The sequence below is a fragment of the Pezoporus wallicus genome, unplaced genomic scaffold, assembly GCF_028554395.1.
Source record: "Pezoporus wallicus isolate ANWC-B61680 ecotype Strahan unplaced genomic scaffold, APGP_CSIRO_Pwel_v1 contig_6899, whole genome shotgun sequence".
Lineage (NCBI taxonomy): Eukaryota > Metazoa > Chordata > Aves > Psittaciformes > Psittacidae > Pezoporus > Pezoporus wallicus.
Genome location: NW_026638613.1, coordinates 2,564,345 through 2,584,340, shown reverse-complemented (window position 1 = coordinate 2,584,340; position 19,996 = coordinate 2,564,345). Strand labels below are relative to the sequence as shown.

At 45.3% G+C, this 19,996-nt stretch overlaps 1 protein-coding gene across 8 annotated transcripts in view; it reads right to left on the bottom strand.

The window, feature by feature from the left end:
- Positions 1–19,996, bottom strand: part of TNIK (TRAF2 and NCK interacting kinase) — a 161,823-nt gene that overhangs the window by 3,021 nt on the left and 138,806 nt on the right. For 3 of the 8 annotated variants that reach the window (XM_057411550.1, XM_057411553.1, XM_057411557.1), the window contains 12 exons: positions 19,935–19,969; positions 16,232–16,408; positions 12,862–12,988; positions 10,947–11,111; positions 7,364–7,478; positions 6,608–6,778; positions 6,177–6,320; positions 4,589–4,723; positions 4,271–4,371; positions 2,660–2,809; positions 1,362–1,521; positions 632–771 (listed from right to left, as the gene is read on the bottom strand). In XM_057411550.1, coding sequence (XP_057267533.1) covers positions 632–771; positions 1,362–1,521; positions 2,660–2,809; positions 4,271–4,371; positions 4,589–4,723; positions 6,177–6,320; positions 6,608–6,778; positions 7,364–7,478; positions 10,947–11,111; positions 12,862–12,988; positions 16,232–16,408; positions 19,935–19,969 — 1,620 coding nt within the window. Of the gene's footprint in view, positions 1–631; positions 772–1,361; positions 1,522–2,659; positions 2,810–4,270; positions 4,372–4,588; positions 4,724–6,176; positions 6,321–6,607; positions 6,779–7,363; positions 7,479–10,946; positions 11,112–12,861; positions 12,989–16,231; positions 16,417–19,934; positions 19,970–19,996 lie in introns of all 8 variants that reach the window. The other 5 variants (XM_057411551.1, XM_057411554.1, XM_057411552.1 and 2 more) reach the window with 3 other exon arrangements.

Genomic DNA, 19,996 nt, shown 5'->3' with positions numbered 1-19,996 from the left:
TCGTGAGACGAGCAAATATCAAGAGCAGAAACAGACCTTGGCATTCAACCATTTTTTCCATGCAAACATTCCTTTCCTTTGGCAATTTCTCATTCCCTCATTCCCTGCACCCTTTGCGCATCAGCAATATCCATGACAGGGGTCATGTACATGACAGCTGCATTCCCCATGCAACCTTGGTTACTCTCCAGGGCAGAATTTCTCAGTGCTGTACACAGAAAAAGTGGGGCTCCATGGAGAAAACAGTTTCTAAGATGCATCAAAATGCATCTAAAAATGCATCAAAATGTTTCTGCACAAGAGCTCAAATCAGGGTCACTCACACATCCTTACTGCCACCATTTCTCAACTTCTGCAGGGTTTACTCGGCAGCCTCAATAGTTAATGTTCAGATGCAAGACTTGGGAGAGTCAAGCCAAGTCAATGCAGATCTCAGCAAGAGGTGGAAGAGATCTTCCCACCACAGGTTGAGGTCTGCATCCACTTTAGAGAATTAACTGGAGTGGTTTATGGGCACTGCTTATTAAACAGGACCTTCAGATTAATTACTAACCCCAAGATAAACCAGATTTGAAGTCTGAAAGTAGCTTGTAGCTTAAAGCATGGAATACAAGCTTTGAAGTGGACTTACCTTATCATTTCTTTCACATAGAAACTTTAACCTTTGAGCTCGCTTGTGCATAAATACTCCATCCAAATGTCCTGTCTCCACTGACCGGATTTCAATAGCTTTCTCTCCCCAGCCCATTATTTGATTGGAATGAATGTAGGCTGTCAAAAGGAAGCATTTGGTAGGTGTTACAATGTGTGTTGAGCTAAATATTACACAACAGGCAGAAAAACCCTCAACTGTTACTCAAAGCCTACAAAGATAAATGGCAGAGCTCTGCCAGAGGCACAAGCAGCCAGGAGTGTGCCTGCGGGGACAGTAGCCTTTAATTTTCATCTACAAAGTGCTGAGTAATTTAAACAACAAGTATCACTTCTGATTTCTGTGGGTGAGGAGCTGGGCAGTAGCTTGCCTCCATGGGCCGTGGAGCTGAGCAACAGCAGAGCCAGAAGAGCAACCCATGTGTGCCCAGCTCCGTACCCAGCCCCTCTTCCACTCAACACAGTATTCCATCAGCGCAACAGCTTATATTATCTTATACTTAAGATAAACCAGAGCTTAAATATTCAGGAAATCACTTGCTTTTATTATGGAGGACCAGATTGTAGAAATTCAGTAACTGTATCTCTTATTTAACAGAGAAATCTCCTTTGACAAACAAAACCCCAAATGACTCCATCTCAACATTCTTGACTCCTCATTTTGCTTGTCACTTGTATCCTATGCAAGTGAAGAAGAAGGGCTGACCTACCCACGGAAGTAGGCATTTCTCCCCACTGGAGCACCACATCTTTAGTTATCCGTCCATAGGTGTTCACATATACGCCTTCATCCTCATAGCACACAAGCATCTCCATCCCGTCTGTTTTAGGCAGGATGACAATGGCGTGAGGAGTAATATTGCCCTGAATCTGCAGTTAAAATAAACCCTAAAGGTCAGAATTACATTGAACACAGGAAGGGGTAAGGGGAAGGGCGCAGAGCATTACAAAACCAAAACCTCAAACCAACCCGAGAACAACCCCTCCGTTCATTCACCAAACAGATACTGGCTTTCAGAGTTAAGCTTGAAGGGAAATAAACTGTCATGTTTACACTGCCATCAAAGCTGGCTTACACATCACGGATAAACAGGTTCAGCAAGTACAGAGGGATCGCAACACGCACCCCCCAAGACTGATGGCTGACACTTAGCTGTAACACAAGGAAGTGACTGCTGACTTGATGAATCCATCTTCTGTGCAAATCAAGGGAAATAAATCCAGAATTTTACAGGTAGCTTGGAAGCAATTATTACCATATTTTAGTAATCAGTCTCTAGCTCCAAGGGCAATTATGGTAACTTTCCACCCATGTCTGCCCTTCCATAGCTAAGACAACACAAAACCATCCCAAACTGCCACAGTACTTCTTATGCTGCCTGGGCCAACAGCATGGACAGAACTTAAACAAGCCAACAAGAAAATCCTCACTGACAGTATTGTTTTGTAGCTGGTTCTCTCTTGAAACCGCTGATGGACTTGAGAGAGGTCCTGTGGTGAGTCCCTGTTGTCAGGGGGGCCAGGAGTTTTGAGCAGCAGTCTGACTGAGATTTGGGCTACCCTAATCCTGCAACTTTCACTTAGGCAAACTGTGCTGCCTCAGCAGGAACAAGTGTTGGCAGCACATCTGGACACCGTGCATTAGGACAGCGCAGTGGGCATCCAGCTCTTAGGGGAGTCTACGTTTTCCAACAACCAAGAACCTGTTTTCATGGTATCCTGCCCTACAAAGAGCTACAGTACTGCTTCATGCAGTGTGCAGATTCTCCTTTCTGTGGCACATAGGAACGTTAAACCTGACTGCCGGGCACAAGGACAGAAATAGCCTGTGAGAATAATGAAGTACGTGATACCTCTAAGCCTTCTTTAAATAATGATGGCACCAGAGGATGTCAAACCCATGACAAGATATCCCCTGACTGGTCACCATTTCTGAGCGACCAAGAGCCTGTCCAGACCTTGCTGGTGACCTGTTTTGGTCATGCAGCAGCACTTCCCATGTACTCACATGAGATGGTATATAGATATCATAAGAGTTCCCAGAATCTACATCAATCACATGGAAACCAGTGTGGGATCCAAAGATAACCTTCAGTCTTTGACCCTCTTCTACAGTGAGATCCACGAGCAACGGCTTGTGCTGGAGATCTGCAAAAGACTTTTATAATCCCTTCAGTGAGTATCACAGAAAGCCAACAAATCCCCACATAGCAGCAGCCTGATACGTTTCTGAAATCGTATTTGCTTGACTGTGTTTCCTACTAGATATGGTCATCTATATTCCTGTCTCTTTGTTACTATGTCAGATGCCTCAGAGGCTATTACACACTTGCTCCAGCCATCCCAGCAGAGAAGCGCTCACCCTTGCCAAGCACAGCTCTTTTTACCCCAGAAGCCTGAGGTCACCCCAAAGATTTGGTCTCTAAAGGAAGGCAACAGCTCAGTTCTGTATTGGCATGTGTACAGCCAGCACACAGGAACCCCCGATGCTGGTGCTGCTCTGGGTAGCAAGAGCAAAGTCCACAGAAAGCTTTCCTCTCGGCACAGATCACCGCTCCAGTTTGGGCAGCTGAAATGAGTCAGATTTGCGAAGACCTATTTTTCTTTGTTTAATATAACCTGCTTCCCAGCATAGACTGATCCAGGACAAAATATCTCTCTGTAGCTTGGGATGATGAAGCATCCACAAGCGGAGAATAAAAGGCTCCTGGCATTCTGTGACTCCTGACAGGGAAAATCAGGAGGTGGTGTTTCCCACTCTCCCAACAGATGCCTGCCTACAGGGCAAGGCAAGGGCACTCAGCCCCCTCAGACGGGAGAAGCAGCACCAGGAGCACTAACCAGCGTCCTCAACAGAGCCCGCAGAGGCTGGGTGCCAGGCCATTCTAATGCTGCTGAGCTCTCCATGTCACTGAGCCCATTTATTCTGGCTTTTGTTCAGAAAAAGCAAATGTGACCCGATACTGAATAAGCCCATTTGTGCTGGAGCGATGCAAAATGAGATTACTCAGCATGGATGTCTCCAGAAGGCACTGCCCCTTGTGACTTGTTTCTGCACAGTGTAGGATGAAAACTGCTTTAAAGGACTAAGTACAAAATACCCACTGGCAGGTTATAGAGGAGAAAGGTCTCACTGAAGGAAACTGAGGTAAATGAAAAGGGAGAGAAAGAGTGGGTCATTCTCTTTGACTTCTGTCTTCAAACAAAATCCACACTGCAGAAAGGGAGAGGATTTTGCAAAATAAACTGTAAAGCACTGCCACCTCTTTTCTACTATATGTGAAAAACCAGTCAGAGGTTAAAAAAAAACCAAACAAACAACACAACTCCCCTTCCCCCAAAAAAACCCAATGCAGTTTTACTTGTGGGCATTTGGTCAGCTTTCTGCAAATATCCCAAGTAAAGCCTGCCAGCATAAAAGCTAATATTAAGACTTCATTGTTAGCCATAAGCAGGAGGTATCCAGTCTCTTAAGCCAGATCGTATCCTGTCTCCCAAGCCTGCCAGGCGTCCCAAAGAGCTCATCTACATAAGCAAGATGCTTTTTCTGCTCTGCATACTACAGAAATGATGTGTATTTACAATTACAGAGTGTATTTTGGTTAAAAGATAAACATACCTTAAATGCCATGAACTTGTGATATGGTTTGGGAGCCCAAGCATAGATCTCTACAGCATTCTTTAAGGCAATCACCAAGAATTTGATTCTTTCATATTTCACTAAAATGAAAATAAAACCAATTTAAACTTTCTTTCTAACAAGGTTGAACAACTCATCTCCAGGAACAGCTTCTCGGGCAGTGTCCACCTAATACATATAGATGAATTCCAAGTTTACTTGTGGCTATGGTCTATCCATACTTTTAAGAGAAGTTGTCAGGTCAGCTCTAAGACCTGCATCTCTTCAGACATTTTTTTTTCCAGAGAGGCCACTCACCAACTTTGTAATGGATGCATCCCTCCAGGTCCCCAACCGTGATCCAGCCCTGCTTCTTCTCCACTTCAGGGTCGTTGTGTAAAATCCTGTTTCTCAGCCAGGAGAGATAGTACACACGCAGCTTGTTCTTCTTTCCTGTAACAAAAGAAACTTCCCTGTCAGAGCACAACATGCAGGCACGAGAAATTTTGAGATTTCAGTGCTTATTTCCACTCACAAGATGATAAAGTTCATTTCATGATGAAGCTGAAAACAGTAATTCAGCTGGGCTTTTTTTTTTTTCTTGGGAAAAGACCATATGGAAAGCAGAGCCCAGACAGCAGGTGAATAGTGGAAGAGCTGGGCTTTTGCTTCCTGCAACCTGGAAATGTTCCTTTTCCTGTAAATCAGTGTTCACGGAGAGATGGTCAGGCACAGTGGGGACATGCCCCCGGTTCTCTTATGGCTCAGGGCTTACCCAACTATTCAACTACCTGGTTTCTTTTCTCTCTTCCCCTTCATACAACATTAATTCCACCCTGGAGCTGAAACACAAGCTCCATGGTCTGCAACAGGCACTGCTATTTGCCAGCAAGCCTGGTGCTGGACTCTGCAATGTTGAGGGGCTGTCAAACTTCTGCATGTCTGCCAGCCTGCTTTCGGATGGCTGCGATCAGGCTACAAACCTCTCTGTTGCTGCAAAGCCCCCACTACAGGGACAGGACACAGCTCACACTGAGCCTGGTGGGGCAGGGTCCAAACCATAAACCAGGATCTCCATCTGCTCACGGGTTTCCACAAATGCCCAGGGCTCATTCTCGATGCTGTCTTAGGGGACGGGGCTCCCTCCCCATTCATCTTCCAACTCTACCACACCTGTTATTCCTACATCTGTATCCCCCAAACCACAGTGGAGCTGCAGACCAAGGGAAATGATGAAGCAGTGGTTTTGAAGAGCTCTGTCTGAATGGAGGGAGCAGGAATTTGCAGATGAATGCAGAGTGATCCCAGGGAGGTGTTGAACAATGCAAAAGTGAACAGAAGGATGGTATCAAGCAGTTTTCCTAACAAACATTTCTCCTGCTGTTCTCTGTGAGCTTTGTGGGGCAGGTATAGCAGAAGGCTGTGCCCCAGCTCCATGTGCTTCATGGGGCTGCTGTGCAGGGGGATGCTGGGTGCTCTCCTGGGAGACTGGACTAGAGAGTTTTTGCTTTTTTGCCAGGAATCACTCATGAGCCTGATTTGAGAGCTCCAAAGCTCCTGGCTGAACCTGGGACAGTGACAAGCCTGTAGTCCTCACGATGCTAGGGGTACCCTGAGCCATGGTATGAGCTGGATCCCTGAAGCCACGGCTCACAGCTCCCTTGGCTAGAGGCAAACAGACCCAAGAGCAGAGCTCGCTGCCCCCTCAAACTGTGACTACCTGCCTTGAAACAGAGCCAGCAGGCAATGGGAGAAAACTTCAAAACCTTTGATTCTGGAATAAACCACCTCAAGCTGCCATGGGAGCTTCCCACTGGTATGGGTGGGCAGGTTTTTTCTGAGCTGGAACTGCTCATGGCATACAGCCAAGAAGGTGAATGATGGGGTGGGAGCATGAGAGACATACCTGATATTGTCACGAGGACATTAAGGCCCTCAAGTACGTCCATTTGTTGAAATCGCCGTCTGTTGATGAGGTTGTAAACCTTCCCTTGCCCACTTCGATCCAGCAGCATCAGGCCATTTTCTGTGCCCACCAGCAGATTCACACCTGAAGAGGATATGGCAATGGGCACCAGGAGCCATGGCTGCTCCCAGGGACAACACTCTGAGCTCATCTCTGCTACCGCCACGAGATCCCAGCTAAGACTGTGATCTTTCCATGAACACAAAGGGTCACATTTACAGTGCAGGGACTCGGGGATATCAGCTTTGCCCAGGATGGAGAAAGGGACAACCAGAAGCAGGGTCCTGGTTCTGTGATGACACATTTGTGTTTCACCACCAGCCATTTGCTCCAGGGAGCTTTGCCAAGGGCATGGCGTGCTCAGCGCTTACCCCATAAAGCAGCACAGAGTATTTCTGAGTTGAAGCGCTTCTTGTATTTCCGGATCTCCGGGGTGTCGCTGTGGGGACGGATGTTGGTGGGGTTGACATTCACCACTGAGATCTTTCGAGCTTCGTTCAGCTTGGCCTGCTCCTGTCTTAGCAGCTCGCTGGTGAACAGGGCTTGCAAGGAAACACAAGACAGTGAGATGTGATGGATTAATTCTTCTGTCACCTCTTTTTTTGGGACAGGAAGAAAATACTTGAGTTATCTCCTGATGGGGGAGCCATCACTATGTTGCAAGCTACTAGACTGGAGAAGGATCATTAGGATCTTCTCATGGATTAGAACCAACACCAAACCCGTCAGCAGGTGATGTCCCCGGCCTCCAGCCCTGCCTGCTGAGCTGACCAGCTCTATTTGTTGCCTGCCTGCTCACATCCAGCCACTTCCAGTGACTTCAGAGCAACTGCCAGTATTTTTGAGAGATTACCACCTCCCAGTTCTGCCCGGAACATTTCTCCCAACTGCCCAGGCAGATGGGTGGATTTCTGCTGCTCCCTGTCTTCTCCCAGACCCTTCTGGTGGCATTTTGCTGGTGAGGGAGAAGAAGTTGTATGGCAACAGGAGACCACAAGGATGCAGACATGAGCAATGTTTGGACAAGAGTGAGTGAAATATGAAACAGGTTAAGTGGGGTTATACAGCTTCCATGATCTGGTTTCCATGAGGCCCTCCCCTCTCAAACTGGCCACACTGCCTCCTACCAGTAGCAGATGACTCTTCGTCCTCATCTTCATCTTCATCAGTAGGTGAGGTCTGGTATACTCTGGTGTCCACAAAGGGGGTGAAAGAGGCTTTGGTGCTACTTCCCATACCATACTGGAAAGTAAGAGCAAAGAAACTGCTCAGAGCACAGAAATAACAATAATTTTGTGTATGTGTGTATAGGTAAGACTTTCTAATCAGCAGACACAATGTTTACACCTGCAGTGCCCTTTTCAAGCCCTCTGTCAACATCTGCTCCTCCTCCCCCATCACTAGTCAGGAAAAACATTAAACTGGATTTGTGAGTGTCCATGAGCAACAGAAAACAAGAGGAGCAGGGCCCAGCTCCACTCTCTTCTCACAGGCAGAAGCACAGCACAGCCATGAGACCAGTTAGCGAAGAAGCCACAAGGCCAGAGTCAAAAGTCAATGCAGGTAAACCCCAACTTGTCTGCATGTTAGACACCTGCCTTCAAAAGCCCATTCTGGGATGCCAGAGAATTTGCTTTTCCCACTCTCTCAGTGTGCAGCCAAGGTCGGCAGGACAGCACTGGGAGCCCTCGGAAGGCCCTGGCATGGGGCAGCTGACGTGGACCAGTGACCACTGGAGTAATTCAAGAGAGATGGAAAAGATGGGACTATTGCTTCCCTTGTGCCAAAGCCAAACACTAACTAGCACAGTCTGAGTAAAGATTTAATTTCAACAGGTTGTGGAAATCTATTCTGGGACCTGTAGAACTTAGGCAGGAATGCTCATACGCTATAATACCACTCTACTTTCACCACTTGGTATCTAGGGATTCGCTAAGCTAAGCCCAAAATATTCATGCCTGTGGGAACGTCGGAAAAGTCAGCTCCCAGCAAAACACCTATTTATCATTCTGCTGGGCTGTTATTGCTGGTCCTCACACCTATTGCACAGGCAGGCCCCAGCAGTGCCCCTCAGCAGCACCTGCCTGCTCTGTTTGGGAGAATCTGAAGCGCTGGAGCTGGGGAAGGCCTGGGGTGAGCTGTGCACTGTTCTAAAGCTCTCTCTTTAGGGAAAGCTTTGTAACAGGTTGTGTTAGAAAATGCCCTAGATACTCGGGCTCATCAGAAAATGGCATCCCCCGCAAACTCTGGTTTTCAGCACACCTCACGGGGATGACATGTTTTAAACTGTCTGCAGCATTTCAGGCAGGACTGCAGAAATGGTTATTTCTAAGCTAACAAAACTTAACCTGAAAGTATTGTAGGGAATGTCAGAGCCAATACTTTTCCAAGGGAATTCAGGGAGGAACAGACTGCAACATCACGCTGCTTTCTTCTTAAAGCCATTGCTTTGTTAAGGCAGAAAACGAGGCTAAGACCTTCTCTTAAGCAACAAGAAATCTTTGCCTTGGGAGTCAAAGTGACATGATTTTCCCCCTTGTTGAGCAGCTTATTTTTCCTACTCCAGTATTTACCCAGGATATGCTTTATGTATGAGCTCCGTTAAGAGCTGCAACAGCAGCAAACCCGTCACTCTGCAGCAGTACTACTGCTCACATTATTCTTCCACTGGACATTTTCTTTCCCTGGAAGGAATAAATCTTCCTCAGCTTTCACATCACTGAGACACCAGAGCCCACGCCAACGCCACTGCTACAGCCCCTGTGCTGACAACTGGTGTGCCACGGGAACACTGCCATCCTGGCACATCTGTACCCACACTGGGCTGGCCTCACACCTGTCCTCCAGTGGGCCACAGAAAGATTTAGGGGCAAAAGAACAGTGGGAGCACCTCTGCGGCTTGGTCTTTGCAAGCATTTTGGGACTGGCATCCATGGGTGAGCTGGCTTCCATCCCCCATGCGTGCCAAAACCACGCTGTGCATCCTGCTTCCCTTTCGTCTTTATTCCCCTGACAGCCCGCCTGTTTCCATAGCAACGGGATGGATTTCCAAAATGCACATGGTAACCAAGACCCATGCAAGGAGTTAACAGCCTGTGGCAGGGAAGGCTGCAGGAACAGATACCACATTTACATACACAGTATGGCCAAATTTGTGTGCGCATGTGAGATATACTCCCTACTTTGTGCTTCTCTCCTATCCAAGAAATACACATTTTTTCCCAGTGCTGGATGCCTTTTCCATAAACCACCAACAGTTCAAGGATGAGAAAAAATCAGTATCTACAGGGATGCTTTCCAGCTGAGAGGCAGGTGCTTTCTGACAAATGAGTTATGAAGAAGCCCCTCATCCCAATGCACTGAGCATTTCTTTTCTTTGCTCAGGTTCAGCCATTCCCCTAAGAAGCTGGCATTACTTAATGACTTCCGAGTCTGCTATTTAAATGTCAAGACATCTTCCTGTTCAACTGTGGTGGCTTACAGAGACAGGAACAAGCTGCAAGGTGTAGTTGTGCTTGCTCCCTTCTTTTTCTCACAGCACCATGAGATACCTGTGAATTAAATCCCCAAGTCTCCTGGTTCATTCAGCCCTGATAATGCAGTTTTAGAAATGGAAAAGATCTTCTTGGTTGGTATTCTATAAGTGAATATATTTAAACCAGTGCTTGCCCACGTTTAAGCAGTCCCAGGATGACCGTGGAAGGTGTCATTTTCAGTATCAGCTCTCTCATCACCTGCTTTCAAGGCAATGACAAAACAGCTAAAACCTTGAGGTGAAGTCAGGTACCATCTGTTCTTACGTTCTAGCAATGCCCAGTTCCAAGCATTTTTTATTTTTATACTGCTAGTAAAAGTACACTATAAAATGGGGACATCATTTCTATGAAAGAGAATACGATGACAGAACTTCTGACGCATATCCAACAAAATGAAAAGAAAATTTAAATGCAGTAGCTTATTTAGCATTTATCATATTCTATGAGTCCATTTAGCACCAAATGGGTTTATTTCTCATGACAGAACACAGAACTGTGCCTGGTTCTCACAGCTGGTAATAGTAAACCAGGACATATCAATTCCCTTATGTGTCACATCTTGTACTTTCCAAATCTTTTTACACCTTACGCAATGTTAATGTTCAATCGTGTACCTGTAAAACAGCTATCAGGGGGAAATACTTTGCCATAATAGGAAACACTCAATTTTAAAGGTGTGCAGATTTTTTCAAGACTGAAGAATTATTTAGAATTTTGCTGGCTTTGGTTTTTGCTAACCTTTTGAGTCAACATTAAGTATCAGAGATTGCACAGGTGGAAACTGGGCCCAGTTGAAGTTAATGGCATCACTGGCTCTCATTATTTCTTTCTCTTTTATTTCCAAGTGTTAGGAAAAAAAACCCAAACAAACCAAAACCTCAGTGGGGGCTTTCTCATCAGCTGGCAGCATTCAAGACATCACCATAAAAACTCCAACTGGTGGGCTTCAGACAAGATCTAATACACATTTCTACCATCAACCTTAGACCCATATAGCAACAACCCATCAGATACGCCCATATTTCCACTACACTCACCCCTATGGACCAGAAACATAGAGAGGGAAGAGCCAAGAAAGTCAGGGAGGAAAGCAGAGAAGCCCATTTATGAAGAAGAGATGTTAATACTTGTTTAAAGCGATGCAAAGGAGAAAGAGGAGCCCCCCACCACCTACTTCAGGCACCGAGTCCATGTCCTGCGCATGCGTGGAGACTCGCCCCAGGGCCTCAGTCGGCGTGCCCGCAGGCGAGTGGCTTTGCTGCACCAGGTCAGGGAGATTGATGTGACCTGCAAAGCCATTGCTGGCTGCATGGCCAGAACGCTTTTTTTCACCAGAGGTCTGCAGAAACACAAGGCATGAGGAAGAAAGAGAAGGGGGAAGAAAAAAGAGAAAAAGAAGAGAAAAAAAACAAACAAAACTAAGTCGTTGGACGTCCCTCAGTTCCTAGGGCAAGCTCAGGAGAAGGACCCTCTCTGCTTCTATCCCCATGCAATCTGGCAAGCAGCTAACCAACCCCCCGCCCCAGGAGAAATAAAGACAGGATTAATCACAAAGTCAATACAGAGTAATTAGCCACATTACAGCGAGAGAAGCCTGATCACTGTCATTTTGAGACAAGGGACGCAGGGCAGATTCTGCTCTTGCCACCATGGCTGAAAACCCCATGGCCAGCTCTCCTCCCACACAGCCATCACTGACAGCAGAATCTGACCCCTCGATCAGTGTTAGCCTTAACGGCTTTGCACAGCTATGGCAGCGAGTAGCCTGACTGCAAATGACAACACAGCCCCCGTTGCATGTTTCTGTAACCCAAAACAGCAGTGAACAGCAGTAGCATCAGCAGAACTGGCATTTCACTCTGCCACAAGGTTCCGGTTCTCTTATATAGCTCTGTTGGCATGGCATGTGTTTTACAGTTGTGATGCTAAACACCAAGCTCATTTTGCAAACGGCTGTCTGTTATAGCATGTTATAGCAGCGACTAGTTCTCCTGCTCAACTGCATCACCTTCCCTGTTACAAGGATGCAGAGATAGCTGTCCAGGCTGCAGGGATCCCTGCTCTGAACAGATCCACACCAGTGGGGGATGAAGTGGGCTGAGCATTGCTGCCCACCTCCAAAACTCATGGTGAAAAGCAGCAAACATGCTGTGACTTCTTTTGCTAATTCCTTCCTCTCTTTCAAAGTTGCATTGTTTTTTTCCTTCATATGTGAATATTTTATATAAATGGAATTAATAATCAAAATGCTGCTCAAGTCTAGTTTGCATCTGATCTAAACATTCCTTCTTTATGATTGCTGACTCCAAACTCCCCTCCCCTTCCTTCTCATCCATACTCCTCCTTTACATACTAGCAGGAGAGTGATTCCCATATTCACTGTCTGTCCCCTCACTAGGAGACCTGCTACCCATCTGTGTTTCCAGCAGCACCGCCAGCATGTTCCAGCAACTGGGAATCTGAAACACTGGGGGAGATCTTCCGCAGCCAACCAAACGTGCCTCTTCTGCCTCTCTCCTGCAGTACCATACATCAGGTTTGCTCCCATGGCAGCCTTACCTTTGCAACACCAGAGCTAGGAACAGGGACTCTCATCTGTGTGGGATGCCCAGTGCCCCCACCACTGGCTCACTGGGCTGGCTGGTGGCGAAGGGAACTTGGCCTTCCCCAGGCATGACCAGCCTTTGGTAAAACTCTCCAAATGCTCTACAACACTGCACACCTCTGATGGTTACACAAGGCATAGGCTGAGAAGAAGAGAGGAAACTCTGGTCCAGGTACCAAGTGTATTAACTAAATGCCGTAAGTTAAGATAACTTCAGTTGCCTGGAGCTATAGTGGGATTACAGCAGAGTCATTTGTATGAGCATTGTCCCCATACACCCTGGCATTACTATTCACTGCTGTTTGTAGTTCTGAGAAACATTTGCACTTGTCACATTTGCTGTAAATTGCATTAACAAGAGCGCTAACGAGCACAATTTACTTAGTCATTTTGTGTTCCGGACACACAGCACTGTTAGTTGTTGTGCTTACATGGGCAAAACCTCCTGAAGATGCTCCATGGGAATATTTGTTCTGTAACTTACCTCCCTCACCATTAAAGTCCCTTCCCTTGAAATATTGCTAAACGTATCTGCGTGGGAAGTCTCTATCCCATGGGATGTCACCATTCCCAGGTTGTACGGCTCATTGCTGCCAGAAATTCCCGTTGGGCTGTGGACAGAATGGAAAAGCATTAATGATGAATATTTCCTTTGCTAGACTAGACGACAAATCCTCTAATATACTATTAATTTAATAAGGGTAAGGTTTTGTATCTCACAAGAAGCAAAATTAGAAAATATATCCATTTAAACATATAGTGAGATCATTTCTCTTGTCAGAAATACGGGACCAGGGTCAGGTTGATACACGACAGATACAGCACAGAGACCAAACAGAAGGGCCTTTCTCATCCCAAGGTGCCCCAAGAGGAGCACTGGTGAACAGGTAACAAGTTGCTGCAGTCCTCCTCTGCCTTAGTTTTGATATTGAATTTAAAAAAAAAAAAAAAAAATTGCTCTCTTTATTCCCCATGTCCACCCATGGAAAGGGAACAGTGCATGAGAGCAACTGATGACAAATGACAACAAGAGAGGGGATGGGGTTTGGAGGAGGTGTGGGAAGGAGCACAAGTTGTGTCCTCCAGCTCTTTGCTGTTTTCTAGGTGAAGATGTAGCCCTGACCCATGATTCGCCTTGAGTTTATTTCTGTGCTCCTATCTCAAGAGAGAGGCTGGAATTTATTCTCACTCCCATTAAATTTTAGGACTGCCAGAGTGGATATTGCAGGTGGTGAGCAGCCACTGCTACTTTATTATTACCTTCATAGCAGACCAGCTGCCTAAATATAATTCAAACAAAACCAAAAGCAAATGTCAAAGTGCCTCTGGATTACCCAGCCCTGTGTGTGCGCTGGAAAATGATGATGGTGGTTATGAAGATGTTGCTGATGAGACCCATTACTTTGCATTTAAAAGCTATACAGACCGGTTGCTTTTCATCAGTATTGAAGTAATTCACTCTTTAACATGTCTTGCACACCTGCTTGCCAGAACTCAAAGGCTCATGAGGGAGCCTGGTAATGTGAAAAGCCAAAGCAAGCCTGCATTAATCAAGGCGTTACTGGTCCAATGCAAGACATGAGTTCCAGGGATCCCAAGGCGTAACTGGTGTGATAATGGATCCTCGCCTGTATCATATCAAATGTATAACTGGACAGGCATCACCAAAGTACTCCAAAGAAGAGCGTGCCATACTTCTGCAGCACCTTTCACCTGAGAAGCTCATACCTTTCTACCACTAGCTTTTCAACACCACTAGAGGATGAGAAAATAACACAATTATTCCAGTTTCAGAAATAAAAAAGCAGTGACAAAGGAGGTTATGTTAATTTTGAGACCATACAGTGAGTGAATGAATGCCCGTGGTAGCCATGAGGTCCCAGATTTCATTGGCATGTCGTTTCCATGTCACCCTACAAGAAATCTCTGTATGTAGGCAAGAGCTGGCTTGCGCAGCTCAGAGGAGAGAGAGCCAAAAGGAGTCATCATAGTCTTCAGATGAAGAAAAGGTATCTGCAGAGGCAGAAGGAGTAAACAGTCCCTCCTGTCCATTGGGACACAGTGATGGACGGACTTATCCCACAGCAGGAGAGACCTGGACAGAGCTGGGGTGAACAGCAGCCCAGTGCTCATGGAGGATGCCCAGGGAAGTTTAAAAACGGGTTATAAAAGATCACTTGGAAGGTGCAGGAGAAGATGAGATGATCTCTCTTGGGCCCAGATGCTAATGGAAAAACACTGAACATGGGAAAGATGAAGCTTTGATAGAAAAATGCCCAACTACATCTAGCTGGGACTTGAGTTAAGTTTTTTTTTGTGAAATAGAAGTGTAAAGCCAAGCATGTGCTTTCTTTTTTTCCCAGACACAGAGCAGTGTGTGTAAGCCTTCACAACTATGTCTGCAGATAGCAGGGAAGGCTTAAGTACAGACAGAGCTCCTGCCACCTCACTGTGACATCAATGGTTTGCATCTTCATCTTCAGTCTCTGGGGCACGTCCATCAACAGGACATTACAGGACAAGTGGTGTTCAGCTGGCAGTCGGTTAGGGGCATCCATCTCACCACCATACCTGTCCTCTGACATCTGGCAAAGCACTCAGTGAGATACTTTCATCCACTGAAAAGCAGTGTCAAAACCCAAGGTGTTTGGTGGACGCATGTCAGTACAGATTAACCATTCCTGATTAAACTCCTCTTCTCTGAGCAGCCTGAGGTTGCTTCTTGCACACGTGACTGCCCATCCAACTCCTGTATATTCATAGCCATCCTTCTGTCTCCTGACTTTCTCCAATGAATTCCAAGAGCTCTGATTTTTCTTGTCCTGCTGCAAGGAAGCTCCAACACAGGAGCTTGGCACTGTGCATAACATGGACCCTCTAGGTCTCCTTGCTACCTGGAGGGCTTCCCTGCTGCTCCACACCCCACCACTACGAAGCCTAATAACATCTATGTCAACTAATAATTCGTTTACTAGGAAGAATGGAAATTAACTGATTAAAATGCAAATAATCCCCATAAGCCTTCCCACAACTCCTCTATGAATCCACAGGGGTATGAGTCAGACTCCATGCCAGGCAGCGAGCCCCAGAAACGTCCCTGCCACACTAATGCTGCAAAACACCAGGTAGGGAGCCTGAACAGGGATGCTCCATGAGCTCGCTCTGTGTAGTGACAGCTGTTTAGTGTGTGTCGAAACTATGCAGCCCTCCTTCCTCATCTAGAGGCATCTAAAAGCACAAGTGTCCCATGGCCTACAATGGTAACTCAATAGTACAGTCTGCTGACTTTTTCATTTCAGTGCTTTAACCTACCACGTTTTGCTGCCTGCGCAGTGACTGAGCCAAAGACAAAAATCAAAGATGAAGATGCAGATTACTATAATCCTGGATCTACCAGTTGGCACTGGGCAGGCCACAAAGTACTGCACTTCAGCATGGCTTGATTTGGGGCAAGACCAGGCTCAAAAGTCAGCAGAGTTTTAACTCATCAACCCCATGAGCAGGACACTCAAGGGATGGATGAAGTCAGATATGTCCACTCTGTCCAAGAACCCACCTTGCTCATGAACAGGAACAGCTCCATCATCTTGGAGCCCAAGTTCATTGAAAGTGTAGTGGAAATAACTCAGTTTTTACCATTAATATCTTTAGTTTTAAATATCTCTAGTTTTGACCAGGAGAAAGGTTTATCTGAGTACAGTATCCCTTGCAACCATGACACCATTCCCAGAGCCATTCTCACCAAATACTGACATGCTTTGGACATGCCCCATAACACAGCAACTGCTCCTCAAGACCAAGACACAACAGGGCTTCACAGTTTCCCTTCTCCCCCCAGAGAAAGCGCTTCTTACATAAGCCGTGGAATATCACTGACAGGCACAGTCCCATCATGCGTCTCGTTCTCCCCATCCTCCTCCTCCTCCTCGCTGCTTTCTGACTCCTCACTGGAGGAGGAGTAGTCCGTCACCTTCTTCAGGGGGCGATTGGTTTCTTCGATGCGCAGCTCCCTCAACTCTTTGGCTAAGGCCGTCAGATCCTAAAGGGGATGGGGGCAAGAAAACAAGCAAGCAAAGGCTATTATATTTAAAGTGAGGAGAAAGTCACAAGCATATCTTCAAAAGCCAATGGTAACAGCACGAGCAACAAGAAATAGCTTTACAGAGTTGTTACAAACATGAGACGAACGTAAGACAATGTTTGTAGCATGTAGCATTTATTAAACAAAACAAAACTGATTTATGCTCACTGAAAAGTCAATAGCCAACCTCTTCTTTTTCTGTTTGGAACGTGTATGTGCATATATATACACACACTTATATGTATATACACGACAAAATTATATTTGTTGGAAAGGTGAAGTTCAGTCACCATCATAGTAAACTGGAAAACAACGTCATTTCAAAGATTGGCTCGGAGAATTTCTCCTGCAGGGTTTTCTCTTCTTTCAAACTTCTCAAAGAGACCCCGTAATTATATTTATTCTGTAATAAATGCATTTGGGAAGGAAGCAATGACAGCATCTCCCATGGGTTGTGCAATCCCCACGTCAAGAGCTGCTTCCGTGGTGACTCTCCGCTGCTGGGCAGCTGCCGAGAGGTGGTGAGGAGCACGAGGAGAAGCGTCCAGCTCAGCCAGACTTTGGAGTCACAGCTCTGAGTCAGCCACACGATCAAAAAAATGGATAAATAAATGAAACAAATCAGTCCCTCAGTGGGACCCATTAAGCACTTCATGTGAAATGTGGCAGCCTACAAGCTAAGGGCAAAACAAAACAAAAAAGCTTTGAAACAAGAAAAAAATAAAATAGGAGCAGTCCCAAAGCCTAGTAATAAATTTTTCAGTTTACCATGACTTTGATGAGGTCTCAGACCCAACAGTCATATAAAATAGACATTGCTATTTCAAAACAAGGAACATGGCAGGCACCGTGTAGAAAAGAGACTTTTTGTTATCTTACATGCTTTTATAGCAATGCAGGGGGAAGCAGTAGGGCAGAAAAGCATGAGAGCTTGAATTAGAATGGGTTAGAGAACTCTGTTGCACAAGACATGCACACGACGAACAAAGCATCGCAATTGTCAGTCTTACCATTTCTCCCTATATTAGTGACCGAGGTAGGCATCAGTGCATTCGGTCAGAGATAAAGGATTAGGGAGAAAGAAACTCATTGAAAAAGACTAAATTCCACAACTGTCTTATGGCCATACTCTCATTTACTGCATTTCCAGTTTACCGTTCCAGCAGGATGACTACAGCAATATTAATTATGGTTGCAAAAAATCTATCCTGTCGACATGTGAAGAAAACGATGGAAAACCTCTATGCTGAGATGCAAACCCAGTTTATGTCCTAACTGTGAAGCAGGAATATTTTGCAAGCAATCTGTACTTTGGTTACTGATGACCCGCACCTCCCAGCAGGCTCCCACTGTCGACAGCCGCACATTCTGCTCCCAGGTCTGCCCTGCCCAGCCTCTAATGTAGAGAGGAAGGACTCCCATGGATGTCAGAGATCTTTGTATCAGACCCGTAAATATTAGTAGACCAAACCCCACCATTTTCAAAATAACCAAAAGATGAATCCCTGCTTCACATCAGGTACCTGTGATGGGTATTATACATCCCTCTCCAAATGCTCTCTGTACCTTTAAAGAAAGGTACAAATTATCAAGATTGAAGTATATTACAGTATATTACAGGTATCAAGATTAAAGAGAGAATGCGATATTTCAAGAGTTTATTTTTGATGCCAAGACATTTGGGATAGAAATGCAGTCAAATCTGCAGTCACGACAACTAATTATTTTAATTAGTGCTGTAGCAGCTCAAATGATATGATTGTTTCTTTTCCTAAATAAGAATTAATGACAATTTCAACAGCTTAACAATGCTTTCCATTTATAGTATAAAATATGCTCTTTATTAAGCACTTGCCTTTGAATTGGTTTAGAGCCTTCTCAACTTTAAAAAGGGGTTTAGGACTGCATAACAGCCTCTTAAAATTGCAGCTGGACTTCCTACAGTGAACGAAGGACTAGGACTGAACCCTTCCCTCTCACAGTGATAAACTGTGAAAATTGTCTTTTTTTTTTTGCACCTTTCATTTCTAACATGTTTCAAGGCACCCTATCAGCTTCCTTTGGTCATCACCAGAAGATAATGAAGTATTTTAAAAATCAGTTTGATCAGTTTTTAACAACTAATTTGGAAGTTATAACAGCAATAATACTCTAGACAATATAATCAGATAACTTGTATTTCCTAGTTAAAGCTTTGCCTCAGGATGATTAATTTTTCGATGCTATCATTTTGTCTAAGTAATGAGCACTATGTAGGATTAAACGGCTTCACTGAGTTGCTCTTGGACCAAAAAAAATCTGACAACTAGAAAGTGCTCTGTAGTTCCACATGTGTTTGAAATGTTATTACTGAGGATGACATAATACATAAGTTAATAGTATCAGTGCTTTCTAATTACTTTTAATTACAAAGGCTTCTTTAGATTTAGTATTTGCTGGAATCAAGTCAGACTGGTTTCCAAAATCACACAGCTCATTGAACTTAAATTTAGTGCACATACTGCCTTTATTTAGACACTGATTTATGTGCTTTTTCCTTAAGAAAGCACCTCACTACACAAAACGCATTGCTAATGTTTTACCCAAGAGAGCAAGTTAACTAACCAGCACATCTTCCTTCTGTATCTTCCAGTTTTAGAGGAATGAGGCTGTAGGAGAGGCTGCTGGTACAGGTGCTTGCCATTACAGCCCTGCAGTTACCAGTATCAGCACATAGTGATGTGTGTGAGGCAAGTTAAATGCTACATCAGGAATGTCTGGTCTTTCCCCATGAACACTAAAACACTCAGCATCACCAGATGCATACATATTCAAAATATTATCATATGGTTAAAAAAAAGGTGTAATTCAAGACTTTTATTTTTTAAGAGGATGGAGGAAGACTAGCATTGGCCATCAAGATCCAAGACGTCTCTGCTGATTCTGGCTTTACGTCTGATGGTCTGGTCCATGAGAATTAATTACCCAATGTATCCCACGCTTTGTTTTCCATTATTTGCCAAGCACCTTCATTTGAATTAGGTTTAAAATGCACTTCAAATAGTGCTCGATGGCCCCACTGAAATCAGGGGGTGGCTGGGGGCTGTAGCTGAGAGCAGAATGCAGTGAATGGCACAGGCTGCCCAGACCACCTCCACTGGCACCAGAAACCTCCGCTCTTGCTCTTTCTCTTTCAAATACACCAAAACGGCAGCACTGTTTGCTCTGTGTGTGAACGTTCGTGTGCTTCTTGCCACGACTTCCATGCAAGTGGTCTGGCCAGTGGGTTTCAGGCAGCCCTTGGCTGAGCAGAACACACAGCGGCCGTGTCACTCCCCTCCCCACACGAAGGGTCCCTACACCGAGACACAATCGTTCAGTCTCTTGTCTGCCCCAAGACTACATTGCCACCTCTTCAATGTCAGCACCAAGAAAACCCGGTTCGGTATTGAGCACTAACAAGTCAACCTTGCACAGGCATGACCCACTGAGAAAAGATATCACTAACCTCATCTATAGCTTTCTTATAGCTCTGTGGGTAAAGGAAGAATAATCAGCA